Genomic DNA, 20,150 nt, shown 5'->3' on the forward strand with positions numbered 1-20,150 from the left:
AAGAACAAAGAACTCCTATCTAGATTAGCTCCAAATGGGTCAGTGGGAACTGAGTGGAGTCATCCACCCCTGAATGAACTTCCTTGGAGATTTCTGCCTTTTTGCCTTTTTGCCTTTTTGCAGTGACTTGACACTAAGCTTTAACAACCAGACACTCAAGAGGGGTGATATATGAAAAAACTTTCATGCCCTGCTGCAAGTCACCAGAGGGAGGCAAAGGAACCAACACCTTAATTAAATGTTATTGCACTTCCATAAATGTGGTTTTGGAGGTTGCTCTCTTTCCCAAAGAAGCTGCCTGCTCTTTTAGATGAACCAGCCCAACTGCTTGTGGCCAGTTTCCAACTCAGGTCTCTGAAATGTTTGCCAGAAGATTACCACCTACCAAAAAATGTCCAGCTCATTCCTTTCAGCACAGCACAAATCGTAAAACCAGCCTAGAGAGGGGTCACAGAGCACTTACAGAGTGGTGGCCACTGGAGAAGCAGCTCTTTGCAGCCAGGTCCTGAGTGAGCTCAATTGCCAACCAGTGGTAAAGTACTATCTGGAAAGAACACCTGGACTGCAAAACCACAAAGCACCCTGGCTCATGTGCTCCTCTGTTTAAAGCTTGGCTGTCCCATGGTAGTTATATTTGAAGGATATACAGATGTATACATATAGTAATGTTAAATGTAACATATTATATACACAAATATGTTCAGGGGTTAAATATATTTGCATACATTATCTTGATACATAAGGTGTTTTAATGCATGGAGTGCCATCACTTGGCCAGAAGCTTTACTTCTTTTGGAAAGCCTCAATCTATACTTACTTAGCATTTAATATTCAATCCCCAAGAGAAGAAGAAGTTCTCCTGAACTTGCTGGGAGGACCATCAAGAAAACAAAGCCAAAGTCCAGCTCCCCAGATGTACAAATCAGAGCACTCGGAAAGTTGTTACAGTGGGAGGTCCAGGAAAGAAACCAGCAACATCCACACCTACTGCTCCCTGTTTCTGTTAATCAATGCAGGGCAAGAAACCTGCAGCACACAACCACATAACAGTGGTGTCCTTACTGTCAGTAGCTGGTGTAAGGTTTTCCACCCTTCTAAAAAACATGGCTTATTTGAACATCTTTACATTCACACTCTTGAACTTCACACAAGTGCTTGTCACCTGGAAAGCATGTTCTGCAAGCTACTGCACTGATTACAACCTTAGAGTGTACTGGCCCTTACCCTAATTTCCATTACATGAAGTTTTTGGTTTGTAATTACTTGAATCATTGTTTTGCTAGAAAGGGCAGAATCAAAACAATCCTGTATCCTCCAAACAGCAAGGAGCTTCAGGTGTGGCATTCATATATATATATATAGATACAGATATATGCAAACATACTAATTTGCTATAATTCAAATTTATCTCATTTAAGAGAGGCCGTTATCCACATCTATTTTTGTTTCTCTTTTGTTCTATGAGTAAATTCTCACATGGAAAGATAAATATTTTTGGTGACTGGAGGCAACTGGAGAGCTTTGGAATCTACATCAAGATTTAATAATCAGGTAGCTCTCTAACAGTTTTTTGGTCCAAATGAAGAAAAAACCCTAGATTTCAGAAACAATACCACATTAAAATTAAGGGCAGAAAAGTGACTTATTTAGGGCTTAAGACTCAAAGACACAAAGCCATTTCTAGCTGATATTCTCAGCTAGCTCATACCTCCTAAGAGGGCAGAAAATGTGTTTTCAAAACCTCTGCTACAGGTTGAAAGACAGTTAAAGAAAGGCAGGCAGACGCCAGATCAGGTTGTGAGAATGAGGACTCATCAGAATGCATTCAGCTTTAAACAAAAAACAGGTCTGAGTGAAAGTTTAACTTCTCTTAAGAGTCCTTTGACTCAAGATTATTCCAGGTTCAAGCCTGCTATCAACATTGCTCCTGGCATTCCTCAGCCTGGCAGCAACTGCTGTAAACTCTCATCACAAGAGCACATTCTAAGAGCTAGCCAAGCTTACATAAAGTCCTTGTTCGGTATTTTTTCAATTTGCTTCACTTTTAATCTTCTTATACCACAGGAATTTTTTTCTTTTTAAAGTCCAGAATTTAAATCCAATAATTTAAATCCAATAAAACATAGCTCTAGACTCACTTGTTAAAACCACACCAGACATCTCACCTAACAACTTCAATGAACCTATTATGATATATAAACCCAATTACATTTTTATCAGCAGCAGTATTAATCTCTTCATTGCCATGATGTAAAGAGGTATATAAACGCCTGCTGGTTTAATACACTCTATGCACTAATAAGACACAGATGTATACATATAGTAATGTTAAATGTAACACATTATATATGCTTATATATATGCTTATTATTTAACCCCTGAACATATTTTATATATATATGTTCAGGGGTTAAATATATTTGCATACATTATCTTGATACATAAGGTGCTTTAATGCATTATGTCGATGTGCTGGCGATGGAGAGAGACGACGGAGAGATGACAATGGAAGACTGATTCGGTGATCAGAATCTGATTTTATTGTGGGATACAAACACATATACTATTTCAGGGAAACTAGTAATGTATACTACAATTAAAATCACATACACAAACTTATGCATATAACAACAATCTCTTGCTTGCAGAGTTTAATGGGATTTTCTTTTTCCAGTAAACCCGTCTGAATCTTCTTGCAAGCTAGGTCTAATTTTTAAAGTTCCATTTGCTTTTGCCAAGGCATCCTGTTATCAAATCTCTTACATTAACCAGGTCCAAAGTCCATCGTCTGTCTTGGGTCCCCTAGTATCCCAACATCTCCCCCTTTCCTTTCAACAAAAAATACTCTTTTAATGCCCTTATTAATTAATCTCTGCACACATTGAAAGGTATCATGATTAATACAATTATTATCAAAAATTACCACATACATACCTATCCTAAAAAGAATCTTTTAGTTAAAAACTCCAGCCACTAAAAGGCTAAGGCTTGATCTTTATAAACTAAAAACATTCCTGATGGCAGCCTCATTACTGGACTTAGAAAGGCTGCCAGAAGTGTAATTGTACCAAAATGTTTGATTCTCATACACAGGTTGATAGGGAGAAACATTTTCAGACTGATTCCTTCCCATGTATTTAAAATTAACACAAAAATCCAATTTCATAGAACCCAGGAATTCTAATTCTTGGGGTTCCATCAAGGGTGTTTCAGGAGAGTAAGAGATCCAGTTTGATATGATTTGGTTTGCTTTCAAAAAATTTTAGTGTAAATATTAGTGTAAAATTCTGGAGGAGCTATATTGCCCCCCAATTTTTTTGTGTAAATATTAGTGTAAAGTCCTGGAGGAGCTACATTCCCCCCCTATTTTTTTTTAATAATGTGTGTTTCTAATTATGAACATGAAGGTAACATAAAAGCATAACAATATGTAATAAAACAATAAACTTATACTAAGTAAAAAAAATAATCAGATAATAGATACAATTAGTAGCATGTGAAAAATAAAATGGTGATTTAAAACAACTTAAATTAATTTCTTAAATATTGTACTATTACTTAAAGTTTGTAGTTATTGGCAAGCTTTATTTTTTAAAGTGAGGGCATGGAAAATCATTCCCAGGTAATATTTCCAAGTTCACCTTAAAAGGAGGTTTAGATATTACAGGTCCAAATTTGGTAAGTCAAAATGACTTGAATATAATTTTGGTGCAGAAAATTTTCTCTACTAGTTAAGGCCATGACTTGGCCAGGGTCCAGGCTTTTAACTGGAAAAGTCTTATTAATATATTTTAGAAACCTCTTAGTAACAGTAGTTAGAAAACTAATATATGTCTTATAAATAGCTATACAACAATAAGCGAAGGTTTGTAAAATAGCTGGCTTTCTCATTTATTGTTAGTTAGTCAATGGTACCACAGACAAATAGCAAGTGAATAAAGTAATGCTTGTTAAAAAAATCCAGTGAATCCACATCATAAGATTAACAACATAATCAGGGTTACTAATATATCAGTAGAAACTGTCTTATGAAATTGAGGTTATATTTTCCTAGACATTTATGCATATATGACATTAAAGTAAAAAAGTAAAAAAAGAAAGCATTAAATAACTCATAACTAATAATGGTCATAATATGAAATTGTTTCTCATTCTTCAGTATTACTTATCAAAAATAAAATAGCAAATATTGTTCTTACTTCTATAGCAAAAAAGCTGTATCTTGTAATTTAAATGAGCAAATTTTGACAAAAATTCATTCAGATTTTATGTCACTCACTTGTATAGCAAAGGAATTATACCTTATAATTCAAACAGGTATACTTCAACAAAACTTAAAATCAACTTCACTAAAACTTAACCTTAATAAAGTATCTCTTGAAGAACTTAAAGTTAACATCACTGAAACTAAGCAAAAAATCAATTTTAACAAGAATTAACTTATTTAAACTCTATTATTGCAAAAAGCTTACTGAAAATTTGTCATATAACAGTTAAACATAAACAACATGCAAATAAACAACTGTACTGAAATCTTTACAATAAAATTACCTTGTTAGAACTATGGAGTAAAAAGCAAGCACTTAATAAAGCTGACAGTGGATTTAAGTCTCAAAAAAACACTACAGATAAAGTTCAAGGTTTGTCTTGACTGTGAGCTAAAGAATCTTGAATTTAGAACTTATCTAATTCCTCTTAGTGAACTATGTAGTTTTGCTATGCTACAAATATGTAAAAAGACACCACCTCTATACCAACACCTTTGAATTTTTCTAGTAACAATCCTGTTAAAAATCACAAATCACAAGTTACTAAAATCAGGAGGTAAATTTTAACACTGGCTGATGCCAGGCAGGTGGGCTACACCCCCTGTGGCAGCTTTAAATATTGCTTGTAGGACAGATTTAAGTTTGGCTTAGTAAGAGTAATGGGATACAAACATTGAAGGCTAAAACAAGAAAAAGATTTAGTTTTTTAGTACTAAATAGCTGTATAGAAAAATTCACAACAAAATACATTGTTAATAAAAGGCGACTAACTGGAAAGTATAACCCATTTGACCAGAGCTAGGTGTCCCTCAGGGCTTTAGATCTGTATCAAGTGACCCTTTGGTAGCTGCTGCTCCTCCAATGCTTGAAAGCACCTGGGGCACTTCAGCCGGAGACCATTGTGGGAGTGTCCCAAATGATTCCTGTACAAAATCTGAATGCATAAAAATTCCCCACTGTGTTAACACATCCCTCCCCCACAAAACCAGGGGGACAGAGAGCACAAAAAGTTTAGCTGTGGCAATACGCCCATCAGGCCCTGTTATTTGCACCAAATGTTGGCTTTGCAGGCTTTCGCTCCTTCCACCCACGCCGCGGAGAGTCCCTAGTCATCAATGGCCAATCACTGGGCTATTGGCTTCTTGAAGTAACAGTCACATCCGCGCTTGTATCAAGAGTCCTGTTAGGAGCTTCAGAGTCACTTTGCATTGGCATGTTTGAAGCTCAGATGTAATACAGTTATGTCCATAAAATCTGCAGGACTCCTGAGAAAACAAAACCCCCATCCCTCTGTTCAGCTATCAGGGGTGCAGACAGGGCTGCAGCAGGAAAGGGTATAAGTTGAGCTATATTGCTCCTGGCCGGGACTATACAGGGCGGCTGGGGAGTCCATGCCATGAGCCAGAGTCAATAGCTCCAGGGAGAACAAACAAACAAAGTATGCATATGCTGTCCAGGTGGTCCGAAAACTCCTGTGGGAATCAAATGAACAGATGAATCAAGCAATGTTACAGTGTTGGAGGTTGCCAGGTCCATTCCTGCGCTGGGGTGGCTGGTCGGTGACGGTCTGGCCAGGGCTGCCTGTGATCCGGTGAAGGCTGCTTGGGGAGACTGGGCTGAGGCTTGCGGTGGTCCCTCTGAAGTATCGGCTGGGGCACCTGTGTCTTTGCGTGGTGCTGCTCCATGCTTCAAAATCATACCTGGACCGACACTGATAACGGTACAGAGAGCAAATACCAGGAGTTTTGGATTTGGCCTCCCCCTTTTTTAAACAGTCCTTTTTCAAATGCCAAGTTTGGGGGTCTGCCTCCTTAAGAGTCCTTTGCTTTAGTTGCATCCATTTTTCATGAGGGTCAGGAGGGAATGGATCAGTCTCATAATCTGAATCTATCGGTCCTGGATCGAAAGCCTCCCCCTCCTCACTGCTAGAGCCACAGTCAGGGATGTAAGATATAAACTGCTAAGGACCATGAGAAAGGATGCCTTCCCCTCCTCTGTCTGGGCAGGGGCGAGGTTGATGACTGTGGCCGCTCATCAGTACAAGAGGTGACAGCTTCAAGCGACAGGGAGAGTCAAGAGTGAGGAGAGACAGAGCGGGGTAGGGGGCCAGCAGCATCTGGCCACTCTCACTTTTTCAACATCTTAAAACGTATTCTCCAGGATGGGAGGTCCTGCTTTAGGATGGTGGAGTCATGCTTGCCCAGAAAGGCGAGCATGGTTTGATGTGACAGCCTGGTCAGAGAGCAAGAAAACCAGGTAAGTTTTCTCATGGCCAACTTGTGAGACTTCAGGGAGTTGCAGAGAAACAATGATAGCTTGTTATTATAAACAACCCGCAGGTGGTGTTTTCCTAATCTCTGTTTTCCTGTTTTTTCTCAAAGATTTCTTAATAAGAAAGGTGTTTTTGTTAACTAGCCAGTCAGGTGAAATGTATTGATTGATTGACCAAGCTGGTCTGTCTGTATCGGAAGAGTCTATAAAAAGAGAGAATTTTTGTAGTAAAGCTTCTGCTGTGCAAACCAGCCTTCCAATGAGTCTGTGCCGTTTCTTACTCATCAACAACAATTTCATAGACATCTCTCTCTTTGGACATTTCCTTTCCCATTTTCAGTTCCTTTTTTAATTCCCCTGGCTCACCTGTCAGTCACAGCAGACAGGCGATTGTGGGCCCAGATCCAGTTCTCTCACAGTCACTATCAGTTCTAGGGGCTCGCCGACTGCCACTAGTCAGGCCAGCTCACTTCCTCACACGGAGGTACCAATTGTTGGCAATGGAGAGACAGGGAAGACTGACTCGGTGATCAGAATCCAATTTTATTGTGGGATACAAACACATACACTATTTCAGGGAGACCAGTAATGTGTAAAAGGTTAAAATCACATACACAAACTTATGCATATAATAACATCTCTTGCTTGCAGAGTTTAATGGGATTTTCTTTTTCTGGTAAACCTGTCTGAATCTTCTTGCAATCTAGGTCCAATTTTTAAAGTTCCATTTGCTTTTGCCAAGGCATCCTGTTACCAAATCTCTTAGGTTAACCAGGTCTAAAGTCCATCGTCTGTCTAGTGTCCCCTAATATCCCAACATATGGGTACATGTATATACATACACATGGACATTTGTCAAATATAATTTTTATTTATTAAACCAAACCACAAATTTTTCAACTTCTGGTTATTGCATACCTTTTTTGGAAGATGTCAAAATTACATCATTCAGAGTATTCAGAACTAAGGATGTCAATTAAGCCTAGAGAATTCCAACACAGGTGAACCAACCAAACAGTGGATGGGGCAGGCTACCCAGAGACGTGGCACAGGCTCTGTCCTTAGAGCTCCATTTTCAAGACTCAGCTGCAGAAAGCCCCATGCAGCCTGGTCTGCTTTGGGCACAAGGTCAGACCAGAGACCTCTTTCAGGTGATGCTATCTACCAATTTCTTGGCCAAGCCTCCACACCCAACTGCTTGTGTTAATTATTTTACTGAGTCACTAAATATAATTATTCTACTCAGAGAAACAGCTGTCAATTTGTCAAGCAATTAGAGAAGTTACTATACTCTTCAGCTATTTTGCTAAGCTTTGTTTTTGGAAAAGAACTACTAATTAAAAGAAATTGTCATACTTTTTCTTCACAAAACTTATAAATCAAACTGCTTATTATCCTTCACAGTTTACTAAACACATGCAAAGCGCCAGTCATGAAGAACCAAAGGAGATCTATGCTTCTTGTGGGTTTGCCCTATAATTCAGCACTGATCAATTAAAAATGAATAAGGGAGATGGCTTACATCTGTCACACAAACAGCTCATGGGGAGAAAAATTAAAATTTAAAAGCATGAAGATCTTGTCAGCTTCCTCAGGTTTTCATAAATGTTTCGTGAAGAAGCACAGCAGCTTATCATGTCTTTTCCACAGAAAGGGCATCTGAAGATCATGCAAGTCACAAAATTGTCTGTTAATCATTAATCAAACAGAAGACAAATGAGAAAGAAAGGGAGAAGCTTCCTTTCTTTACTCACTCATTTGTTCACCTGACTGCCAAGGATCCTGATGATCCCAGAGAGCCTACCTTATGTACCCACTCAGCCATCCACCCCATGTCAGCATCTTAAATAAAAGTGCAAAAGGGTTCCTGCAAAAAATGCAAACCTTTGCCAGGGAAATTTGGGAACAGAATCAACAGAAAGAGGAACTGAAAGTCTGTAGTAGAAGCAAAGTAAAGGCATTGCTCCTCCTCCCACATTTAAATGTCATTTATTGAAAGATCTACTAGGAAACTAAACAATGAAGAAACAAATATTTGGGGTCTTCTCCTAAAAAACAAACAAAAAATGCAAAAATAACAAAAATAGGAACCTATATACATTACCCACTTTAAAGAAAAACACTGTCAAGAAACATCCTTTTCGTCTTTTTTGCTGAGGGCCAGCTAATGAGATACTGATATCTTAACAATTTCACTTCAGTCAGCTGGTAAAGGAGTCTTGCTTAGAAACAGGCAGCTAGAGCAGGGAGTAAAATAGGCATAGCAGAAACCTCAGTGCGCTAACGAGAGGAAATTATTTATAAACTGGGATCATTCACACAAATTCATGAGGATAGTTACTGTCTTGCATTTATCTACTAAAACCAGACAATTACTGAAAAAGATTAAATGCAAAAACAACTACTGCAGAATATGGCAGTTTCACAAACCATGACAACTCTCAGCCAATGAGTATGATTCACATGAGGGTTAGAAAGTAACATGCTAAGCAACCACGGCATCACCAGGACATCACTACAGAATATTTCCTTTTAAGATACTAAATCATTATTAATCTACCTGTAATTTTAGAAAGGAATTCTTCATGTGCAAAAATAGAGAGAATTTGTTTTGGTCCTGCTTTTTCTCTTCCTCATACCATTTCCCAAAGCAAAAGTCCACTACAAAGCTAAGTACAGATTCTTTACTGCTTTCCAGAAAGTATTTGTTAAAATAGCAGGAAAAACATTTCATTTCAAAAAAGAGATCTACAGAAAATCTAATTCAAACATAAAAACTTCACCCTTTAGCATAAAAAGATAGTTCAAGAGCAGAACATGCACACACATCATTTCTATTATGAAATATTTTGTGTTATAAAAACAAGTGGCTTGCTCAAAACATCAATCTTATAGAATCAAGACTGACAAACACCTTATCATAAGATCACCAGATGTTAAAACCTACTTCACCATCAAACATAAAGAAAAGGAATAAATATCAAGCCTCAAACATTCACATGGAACGACAGAAGACTGAAAGCTTCTGCAGAAACGTCAGTGACCATTTCAGTAAATGTTTTCAGACAGAGGATGTCTCTCAAAATTCTGGCCATCACTAAGGCAGACACCATTGCAGAAGTCTCTGAGCATACATGTTCAGTCCTCTTGAACAGTTCTGGTACAGAATTCAAGTATCCTTTCTCCCAGCACCTTCGCACTGGCAACACCTACACAGCTATCATTAAGGCCAGGGCTACAAAGAGCCAACAGAAAAGTCCATCCTTCAATGGTCTATCTTGACACAGGGTGTCAATCATAAAATCTCATTTTTTACTTAAGCTACACACCCAAGGCAGACATTTCCTTCTGTCACACTCAGACAAGAAACGGCTGAAAGAAGCTACTAAACTCCAACGAGTGCTATAACTGGAAGCTTTAAACATCGCAGCATCTGTAGAACTGCTCAAATTGATACATTCTGCTCAGTGTTGGCAAGATCATGCTTCAAAGCAAGAGCCTGTGGCTGGCAGCCTTGGATGCAGGGACAGAGAGCTGGTATGAAGCAGTTTTTTGTCTCCTCTTATTCATGGCGTAGTGGGGTCCCTCCCAGGAAGAGCACCTGAGCCACAGACCTCCATCCTCATGCCCTGGGGAAGGGGGGCAGGGACCGCGAGCATCCGTCTCTGCTATCAGGCTAAATACTGTCAACCACCTCACTCCCACCCAGTCCTTGATCACCCACCCCCCAGGAGAATTGACACAGGAGGAGGACAGAAGCCGAAGTCTTCAGGCCGAAGTATGGCAAGCAGGGAGCGAAGGAGACCTCGAGGTGACTCACCCCTCCCACACCTTCTTTTTTGAGATCTGGTGGGGAGGGGGTGGGGAGGGGGGGGCGGGGAAGAACCGACACCCAGCCGTGCTAACTCCTCCTCTGGGATCCAAGCTTTCTGCCAGCCCACCCCGCAGCGACTGCGGTGCGCGCACACCCCCGGACGGACGGGCACGGGGGACCCCCAGCCCCCGCCCGACACAGAGGGAGTGACCCACGGAGGTGCCGCCCGGCCGGGGCGGGCGGAGCCACCCCGGGGAAGGAAGGAAAGAGGGCGGGCAGGGGCGGAGGGGCGCGGGCTGTCGGCGCCTCCTCTCTGCTGCACTGCAGAGGCGCCATCTTCCCGCGCCTCCGGCCCGCGGGGGGGCTCGGGCCGGCCCCGACCACCGCCCCCCCCGGGCACCGCCTTCCCGCGGGGCTACTGCACCAGCCGGCGGGGAGCTCTGGCCGCCGTCCCGCACACCGGCGCCGCCCACGGCCCGGTCCCCCCCATGGGGGAGTACCACCGGCTCTGCAGCCCGGCTTCGCTTCCCTCTCGGGGAGACGCCCTCGCGTTCCCCGCTCGCAGCCTGGCTGCTCGCCCCTAGCCGCCGCCCCATCGGGGTACGCCACGGGGCCATCCACCTGCGTCGTGCCTGCTCGTGGGGAAAGTTTCCCTTCCCGAGCCCCCGGCGGAGCCAAGCCCAAGGCAGAACCGGCGCCCCTGCTGTACGGGGCAGCGCCCGGGCAGCCGGACACACGCAGCGGGGCTGGGGGCGCCAGCCCCGGGAGCTCCGAGCCCCGTTCCCTCCCCGACGCCTCCGCCATCCCCCGGCTCGCCGCTCCTATTGTTCGGCGGCAGCTAGGGATGGAACCCCCCAGGAAAGCAACCCACGCCGGCCCCGCCGCGGCCAAGCCCACGCCGCGGGGGCGGCTGCGGACAGACAAAGCTTCGGAGAAGCGGTGGAGGGTGGCGGGGAAGCCCCCGCCCGCTGCTTCCTGCCCCACTTACCTCTAGAGCCCGGGCGGCGCCGGCGGCCAACAGCAGGACGGCTAAATGGGGCAGCATCGCGGCGGCTAGGAGCGGGGAAGAAGGAGGGGAAGAGGGATGCCGTCCGGCGGGACGCGACGGGGTCCAACTATAAATCCTCGAGGCCGTGCCGCTGCCGAGGAAAACGACTGATGTGCGGCGGCTCCGGCAGCGGCGCGGCGGGGCCGGTCAGCTGATGGCCCGGCCCGCCCCCGAGCGGGCGGTGCGGCCGCCCGGCCTGCGGGGACCCCTGGCGGCGGCGCCTGGGCGGTGCGGCCGCGGCTCGGGGTGGGCGGACCGACTCTACCTGCCCTCGGTGGTTCTCGGAAGCAGCTCCCGTTCCCTGCCTCCTCCCAGCCGCTCGGGTACCACCTATCACCTCCCTCGAAGGCACCGTACTGCCTGTCCGCCGCCCGCGTCTGCAAGGGACCGGGACGCCTCCATGCGCGGTCCCCCCTCGCTGAGGCACTGCGTTCAGAAACGCAAGCCCCATCTTTGCAAGGTGCTCACAAAACCACACAAATCTAAACGTGTTGTGTGGTTTAAAGGCTATTTAGCACATTCTGCCTTTCCTAGCAAGGTTGCACACCAACCCGGGATCTCCCATTCCTGTACAGGTGGAGGTGATGAGTCAGCACAGCCGTTTCACACATGATACACCACACGCACCATTGATAACAAAGATATGAAGGAACATCAGAAGAGCTGAGACTTATGGCAGATGAACAAGGAAAAAATCAAATTAAAATTTAGGATTTCGTCAAATACCATCAAATCAGGAGGCCAACAAAATCTCACCGTCTCACCCTCTGAACAGCAGTGTTATAATTGGTATAGTAAACCTGTAAGAAGAACTTGAAAGTGAATATTAGGAGCTTAGTGTTGAAACAGCTGCTATTGTAGCCGAAATTCAGTGTGACAGAGCCTGACCCATTCTGCCACTGCTGTACAAACTCCATGGCAGGATTTCTGCTCCTGCTAAGGCTCCCAAGACAGCAGCTGATAGAACTACCCTGTAATGGGGACCTGCAGCCAGGCCATGTGAGGGGCAGGTGATGGAAATATGGAGCATGAGTCTGATGAGGAGTAGCTAAGGAACCTGAGGTGTTCAGCCTGGAAAAAAAAGGAGTCTCAGAAGAGATTTTCTCACTTTCTATAACTACCTAACAGGAGATTGCAGAGAGGTAGGGGTCACTCCCTTCCCCCCATCATAAGGGATAGGATAAGTGGAAATGGCCTCAAATTGCAACAGGGGAGATTTAGGCTGGATCAAGCTGCCCAGGGAGCTGATTGACTCATGAACCCTGGAGGTTTTTAAAAAGTGTATGGCACTTTGTGGCACTTTAGGGACATGGTTCAGTGATGGACTTGGTAGTGCTGGATTACTGGTTGGATTTGATGTTCTTAGGGTTCTTTTCCAACCTAACTGATTCTGTGATCTAATTCTATTACACGCTCTTGGTGTATGGCTCACTACAGAAGCCCAGTGTTGTGCTCACTGCCACGCACACTCATCTTCCCTTGAAGTCAGAATTGCAATCCATTGAGACTCTCAGACAAAGTTATGTCCAGATGTGGAAGGATGCTTTGCAGGTGAGAGGAACCCAGGTTGCCTGCCAGGTGGGCTGCAACATGCAGTGAGGGACCGTAGCACATTTCACCCCTACAGCCAGGCTTTAGAGTTAGAAGACTGTTCTCATACAAACATGGATCTTCTCATAAAAGCTTATGAACTGGCAATGTATGGAGGCTTTGGGGGAATTTCTTGAGTCACATTTGATGAATTTTACAGATCTCTGACAGGCAGATAACAGCTGAGCTTCTGAAACACACCAGTGACACATCTGCACATTGAAATCAGTTAAACAGTATCAATGGCAGGCTTAGCTGTAATAATTTAACACCATTTTCTGCTTTTTAGGATAATGATCACATGGCTTTGAGGGGTTACAAAGGATTTGCTGCGCAAATTTTCTAACCAGTTGGCTTCTAAACTCAGACACTGGAAAAGCAACTCCTTGGCTGCAAATAAGCAACATCCTGTTAAAGCTTATAGAGATTATTCAAAAACAATTCTTCCCTGAAACAATGGAGGCAGCCAGAAGGAAGATCTTTTGCAAGTTTCTGAAGAAAAAAAAAAAAAAGAAAACTAAAATAGATTCATGTAGCTCTATTATAGTTTGCCTTGGTACCTCTCTGTAATCACTTAATCACTTCTTCCTAGTTCTAAAATCAAAGACAATTCGACTGCTGCTTCTCTGGATCAGCCAAGCCTGCTTTTTTTTTTTTGTCACAATGGAAGTGCTGGAAGGCTGGAGGTTCCTTTTGCCTATGGCTAGGAGTGGGGCAGACCCATGGGATTGCACACCTTCAAGGAAAGCGGGAAAGACTCCACTGAAAAGATGGGGAAAAGTCAAAGGGACCAGGAGAACTCTATGAAATAGGTATTTCCATTTACAGCAACTAAACACCAGTGGAAATATCCAGAATACACTGGCAATATTTGCTTAATATTTCATGAAGCTACCCACTGAAAGGTCAGAGGTAAAGACACTTTTGAAATCTGTTCATAAGGTCTACAAAATGTGGAGATGACCTGCTGATAGAAAAAAGAACAAAGACTGTGTCCTATTTTCCACTCTTTATCATTTTCAGGATCTGTACAGAAGGTCTAATACATTTTTTCCATTCTTTCTCTACTTATCATTTTAGTATAGAAATATATTCTTACCAGACTTCAGAAGCTGTCATAGCTGGAGTACAGCAAAGCCCACTACTGCCTCACAGCAGAGCCAACAATGGAAATCATCTTCCTGGAGAAGAAGGCAGCACTGGTTGGATCACAAAATGGTAGGGCTTATATTTAAATTTAATACAATGCAAACAATTCCAAACTATACCCAGATGTGATTTTGCCTTTAACTCCTGAGATTTTCATTCAGTCTTAATGTGCTAAATTTCCAGTGATGAGTAAACATGCATGTCATGGTTTTGGTGTTTTGGGTTTTTTTTTTTTTGCCACTTCTTTGCTCCGCCTGTGTATTTTTTTTCACAAATCATGTCCAATATTATTTTGCAGCTTTCTCATTTTAATATATTATGTATATGCAAACATTGTGCAGCCATTTATTTTCTCATTAAATACTCATGAAGCAAGTGGACCTTAACCACAGATGCTGATTATACTCTACAATAAGTAATAACCCACCTCAGCCTGCTTCATAACCTAATGAATTAGAGAACAGAACTTGTCTGTGATTTCTGAAGAGGGACAGGCACTCTGTGGCTGGGACACAATTACAACATTGCCAGATATCTCTGAATATGAACAAATAGTTCTACATAATGCCTGCCATTTACCCATGTTCATTGAATTTCTCATGCTGGAGACTTGTTTTATTCACACCAACAAAATAGAAGTTATTACTACATTTGTCAGCTATATTTTATTTGTATAAGAGATACTTCCTCAGATTCTTTCAGAACAATGCTGCAGCTAGTGCTTTCATGGAGAGAATTTCTCCGTTTGTTCTCATCTCTGAGAAGAGGGCTCCGAGTTGGCAAACTTGATTTTTTGGTCCAGACTTCAAAGCTGTCTCCTGAAGTTGCTTCACTCAGCACTCTCCATTTTATTTGCAGGGGATAATACTGTTTGCCTGTTTTTTTAATTCACACATGGAACAGATGAAAGCACTAGGGTTAGTATTTCTGAATGAACCTATGGAAGCTAAGGACTCAGATCCTACTGAGCTGACACCTTCTGTATTAGTCCCAGTTAAGGAGTTTTTCTGTACTCTGAAAACTAGTACAGCATAAATTACTGTGCTGGTTTGAAAGTAAACCAGAAGGAGAAATGAGTCCCACATGTGAGTATCCATAAAATCAGAGGGTTTTGGGAAAGCTGCAAAAGGCAGGCCTCAGAAACAGCAGAACTGTGATTAGACCTAAGCAGTAGCCATAAGGTTGGTCAGCAGAAAAATTATGTAAGTAGAAAAGTAAGGAGAAATAGAACAATGGTCTGTGTATTAACGCTTGTTTAGAATAACTCCCTAAGCTGCAGAAAAGTAAAAAGTAAATCTAGCGAGATATCAGGAACTTCTAAGCTTAATAACGGAGCTGTGTGCATTGTGTTTTAAGGCTTACAAGCAGGTATTGTATTGGAAAAAGCAAGCATTGTTTTAACCAAAGATACGTGTGCTTATAGTGATTGGATAGAACTACTGTCAATATGTTTTTGCTTTGTATGATTGGTCAAAAAACTTTTAAAGTAAGTTGTAACATTAAGTTCTTGGTCTGCTGCCTGGGATGTGAGCTGATGGCATCTTCCCATTGTCATAACCATGTAATGAGACTGATGTTGGAAAATAAAAGCGCTCAAGACGCATTCCTAGCAGTCCTGTCCTGTTCGTGATTTGTACATAGCCCCTGGCCGGCAATACCCACACAATTACCTTGAGAGAGATTTCAGGTTCAAGTTACAATTTAATAGATTATAATAAATGTAATGATACACAGAAACTGGCTTAAACCCACAAAGTCAGAGTAAATCTGGCACCCTGTTGGTCAGGGTGGTGGTCACAGTCTATGAAGTAGTGGATGCAGTCCTGTTGAAGTGATTGTTGCAGTTGAAAGCAGCAGTCCCATGGAAGTCCTGGTCTTTCTCTGGACCCAGTGGTGGTGCTGATAGTATCCCAAGTCCCCAGTTATATATGATCAGGCTCAGGTGGGAATGTTCAGTACCTCCCCCAGGGTGAGAAACTTTACAATGGAATGATATAATCATGTGAGTCATAGGATATTTTTGTGAGTTCTTGATGGTCTAAGTCTTTAGAGTGCTGCCCATTATGATGGTGCCGTTGAACCATTATGGCTCATTAGCAGAGATGACCCCCTCAGGATGGATGTAACCCGTGCTAGTGCTTCCCTGGAGGGAGTTATCATGGTTGAGTCACTTGTCAAGACAAAGAAACACATCCCTGCCTAAAAGGGTTTGCCTCTTATTTAACACCCAGCTTGTAGTTTGAGGGGTTGGATATGCACTGGGCAGGTACTACAAACCAGCCATTATTAACAGTTTGTCAGAAATGGTGTAGTAATACAGAGTTTGATTACACCCCACATTGACAGTCTTCTTCTGTAATGCAGGACAATGACCAAATTAATTTCAGACAGCTCCACTCCAGGAGGAATTTGTGTTTTCAAATGCACAACATAAATTTTAATGGAAAATCTTTTGGATTTATGTTACAACTTGAACCACTGCAGGTAAAACTAATCTGTTCACTATCATGGAAGTGTCCTCTAGAGACACTTTTTTTTTCTTTGGAGTAAGCCCACATCCCTTAGACAAAGACTGTCTAAATATTTATCCAAAATAGGAAAAGAGATATTGTACATAATCAGCCCTACACAAGTACCTGTGCTGATAGCCACAGCAATAGGTGCAGATGTGATTTAAAATAGTTGGTCATTGTCTGAATTCTGCAAAGCATCCTTAACTTTGGCTTTTACAGATGCAGTACACATTTAAGTAGCCAGTAGCCAGAGAGACCTTCTCAAATGCATATGATTTGTTCTGTATAGCACAGTAATATTAGGCATTGATGATATCTGCTGGAGCAGGTACACAATACAAATAGTAGAGCAAAGTGAATTATGAAATCACAGTCCAAAATCCCAGGCTTGTTCAGCCAAGGAAATGAAATGGACATGAGAACAACAGTAATTGCTCCAGTGATTAGGATGTGAATATACATGGACATCACCCCATATCAAACAAATATGGTGTTATTCTGGCTTCTCCTTTTGACATAAGATATTGTGTTTGCTGATCATGTCAATAAAGGGGAAATCTTTAGGGTATCTGCTTCTTCATTTGATTCTGATTTTGTTTATTATTACTACATAATGCAAATATTCCTAGCAGAATCCAAGTTTAATATCTATTGCTATTTTTTTTCCACACTGCATGCACTGAATCTTCTTATATATTTTTGGCCTCATGCTTGTGTAGTTTATTTACTAGTAAAGTACTGCAGGTGCAGTCTTTCTGCAGCTGTTTTAACTCATCATCCTATATACAAGCCACTCAATACTAACATGCTTCTCCCAAAAAATAAAAAAGCCACCCTACAGTAAACCAAGCCAATTTCTTTTCAAGCAAGTCATGTTTGGCATTGCTTACAGAATAATGAGCATTTCTGAATGATTAAAGCAAATCCTTGAGAGCATTTAACTCCAAGGGAATTCCAGAGCAAATGACACTTAGCCATTTGTTCCCCTCTTGTGGAAGCTGGAAAACCAGCCAAGGAAAGGCTTGCTGCACTCCCTTGGAGAACCAATACTAAACGATAACCTCTGTGGTTGTGGTGAGCTAAAATATTTTCCCCAGAATGCTTTGCTTCCCTATGTTGATTCTTTGTACTGCATTGGTCCTTCCCCTTTGCTCTGCCCCGGTGCCCTCACCCTATTCCTTCCAGCGTTTTGCCCTGCCCCTCGCTATTCCTATATAAACCCCCGCTTTCCCTCTGACTCTCTGGAGCTCTTGTCCCTGGCACCCTTCACAGAGTACCCCTGGTCACAATAAAGGCTTGTTCTCTGTGGATCACCATACAAGGCTCTCGTCTCTTGCCTACGCATCGCCCGAGAGTGGATCTGCACTCATCTGCACCCGAGAGCATGTTCTTTTCAGGACACTTCTCTTGAGGAAGGTTGCAGCACCCCCAAAGACTACTGCCCACCATGCCACCCTCTAACTGAAAGTTATGATGCGCTTTTTGCATTTGCAATTATGGAAGCCACCAGATGAGATGGTTATAGTTCTCTCGGCATCTTCTCAGCAGCCTGTTCTACTGTGATTTGTCTTCCCAGATAAAATAATATTGCAGTTTGTGGTCTAATTATCCCAAATTGGTAACGCTTAACAAAAATAAGGGCAACCTACCATGTCTTTGATTTCTCTCAATATTTGAGTGCACTAGTAAGCTTTTTAATACTATTTAGAAGTCATTAAGTAATTTTTTTTTTTTTTTTACTATCAGAGAGTTACTTTGTTGTTTTATCCCTTCCTGTGATTCCCGGTGTTATAGATGAATAATGCCACGGTTGACTCTCACAATTAAGGGTGACTATTACATATTTATAAAGAGAAGTTTTGTAGATGTACAGTTATGTTTCCCCTCCCCTTGCATTGATATCACAGGATGGCTTTAGTACTCAGGGCATTTGGGAGGGTTGGCTTGTTACTATGGCAACACCTGACCTCCAATCAAAATGTAAGAAAGTGATCTCCACCACTATACAGTGAAGAAGGAGTCAATTACAAGACTTTGGGAGGGGCTAGAGGTATAAAAGGTGGAGCATCCATTTTGTAGATGAGCATAAAGTGGTTGAATCCTTTGCTGCTGGCACTGTGTTTTTCCTTGTTCAGTCTTCTGTTGTATTTTGATAAGGTCTTAATAAACCTTTTAAATTTTTTAAAGTGAGTGTTGTTTCTCACACCGCAATACTTTACCCAACTCTCTACAGACACAGCTCTCAAGATTTGTCCAGGTTCCCTCCAGGAGATCTAGCTCTCATGTAGCTTTGCTCAGAGCTCTTCTGCTGCCATCTGTCTTGCCCAGCCCCCCAAACCAGGAATCCACAAACATTCCTCTCAGCTTTTAGACTCTTGTCTTTAGACACTTTCATAGTCTGAGATAGAACCTGTTAATACACACCTAATTTTTCTTATAGACTTTGTACAAGAGTGCTGCCAATAAATTAACCAGCTCTATTTGGAAGCTGTAAAGTTATTAAAGGAAAATCTTGTTACTTTTGAATCAGCTTCCACCTCTTCCAGGCCACACAAGCCTTCCATGGATGCCTGAATGGACCTCAAGATAAAAAAGAGGTCTCTGTCTGGCCAAAGGAAGCTGTCTGTACAAAGTCAGACATCGTACTTGATTTCCATACTATCTTGGAACAGAAATAAAAATAAGGAAATTTATCAGATGGTTATGTTAGATTCTGAGTTCAGTTTACTGAAGACATTTTTAGAGAAGGAGAAAATACACTGCTATTTTGATTCTTTCAGCATCGTGTCTCAGACCATAAAACACCTGCTTAATTGCTAACACAGTAGCTTGGGATGCTCAAAGACAAATCCTCCCACCTGTTCCTAGGAATACAATGCTTGACTCAATTTTGAAAGACCCAGCTAGATTGCAACAGTGTCATCAAATCCCATCAATTCAAAAACAGTAGCAGACCCTACATAATACAGAGAATCTGTTTGTCAAGAAACTTAAAGAAAGGCATTCCCATTCTTCAACCCCCCTACAGCAGACTTAAGTCATCACATGATTTAGCCTTTCCTCAAAAGTCTGTGAAGAAAAAACAGTAGTTTTTTTGAAAATCTGAAGTGGTCAACAGAGACTCTTCAGAGGAGGTGAAGTCTGAGATCTTTACATTATGAAATGACAAATTCATCTGGAACACAACTCCATCAAAATTCATCAGGTGACAAGAAGGTCTCCTCAGCCATAAGCTTGCACTTCAAATGTCGACAAAAGCCACCAACTCAATAAATTGTTGCATGGGTTCAATTATTTCAGCAGCAGTGAGGTATGTAGGTGCCACAACTTTCTGCCTCTTCACTCCCAATACAGCTGCTTGAAAGACTACAGGCATTGCCCAAAAGTCTCTGGTTCCAGTGGAGTATATGGTGGCAGCTATAAATGGTGATGCTGCCACAGCCCCATATGCTCTGTACACAACTGAGGCTTTCACTCTGAAAATTGCCATCACCTTC

At 42.2% G+C, this 20,150-nt stretch overlaps 1 protein-coding gene across 5 annotated transcripts in view; it reads right to left on the bottom strand.

The window, feature by feature from the left end:
* LOC119702185 (amyloid beta precursor protein) overlaps positions 1–11,594 on the bottom strand; it is a 208,268-nt gene extending 196,674 nt beyond the window's left edge. For all 5 annotated transcript variants that reach the window (XM_038139812.1, XM_038139805.1, XM_038139797.1 and 2 more), the window contains exon 1: positions 11,342–11,594. In XM_038139812.1, the coding sequence (XP_037995740.1) occupies positions 11,342–11,398 (57 nt within the window). In that variant the 5' untranslated portion in view covers positions 11,399–11,594. The remainder of the gene's footprint in view (positions 1–11,341) is intronic.
* Between the last annotated feature and the right edge of the window lie 8,556 nt (positions 11,595–20,150).

Source organism: Motacilla alba, chromosome 1 (assembly GCF_015832195.1).
Source record: "Motacilla alba alba isolate MOTALB_02 chromosome 1, Motacilla_alba_V1.0_pri, whole genome shotgun sequence".
In the NCBI taxonomy this organism is placed as follows: Eukaryota; Metazoa; Chordata; class Aves; order Passeriformes; family Motacillidae; genus Motacilla; species Motacilla alba.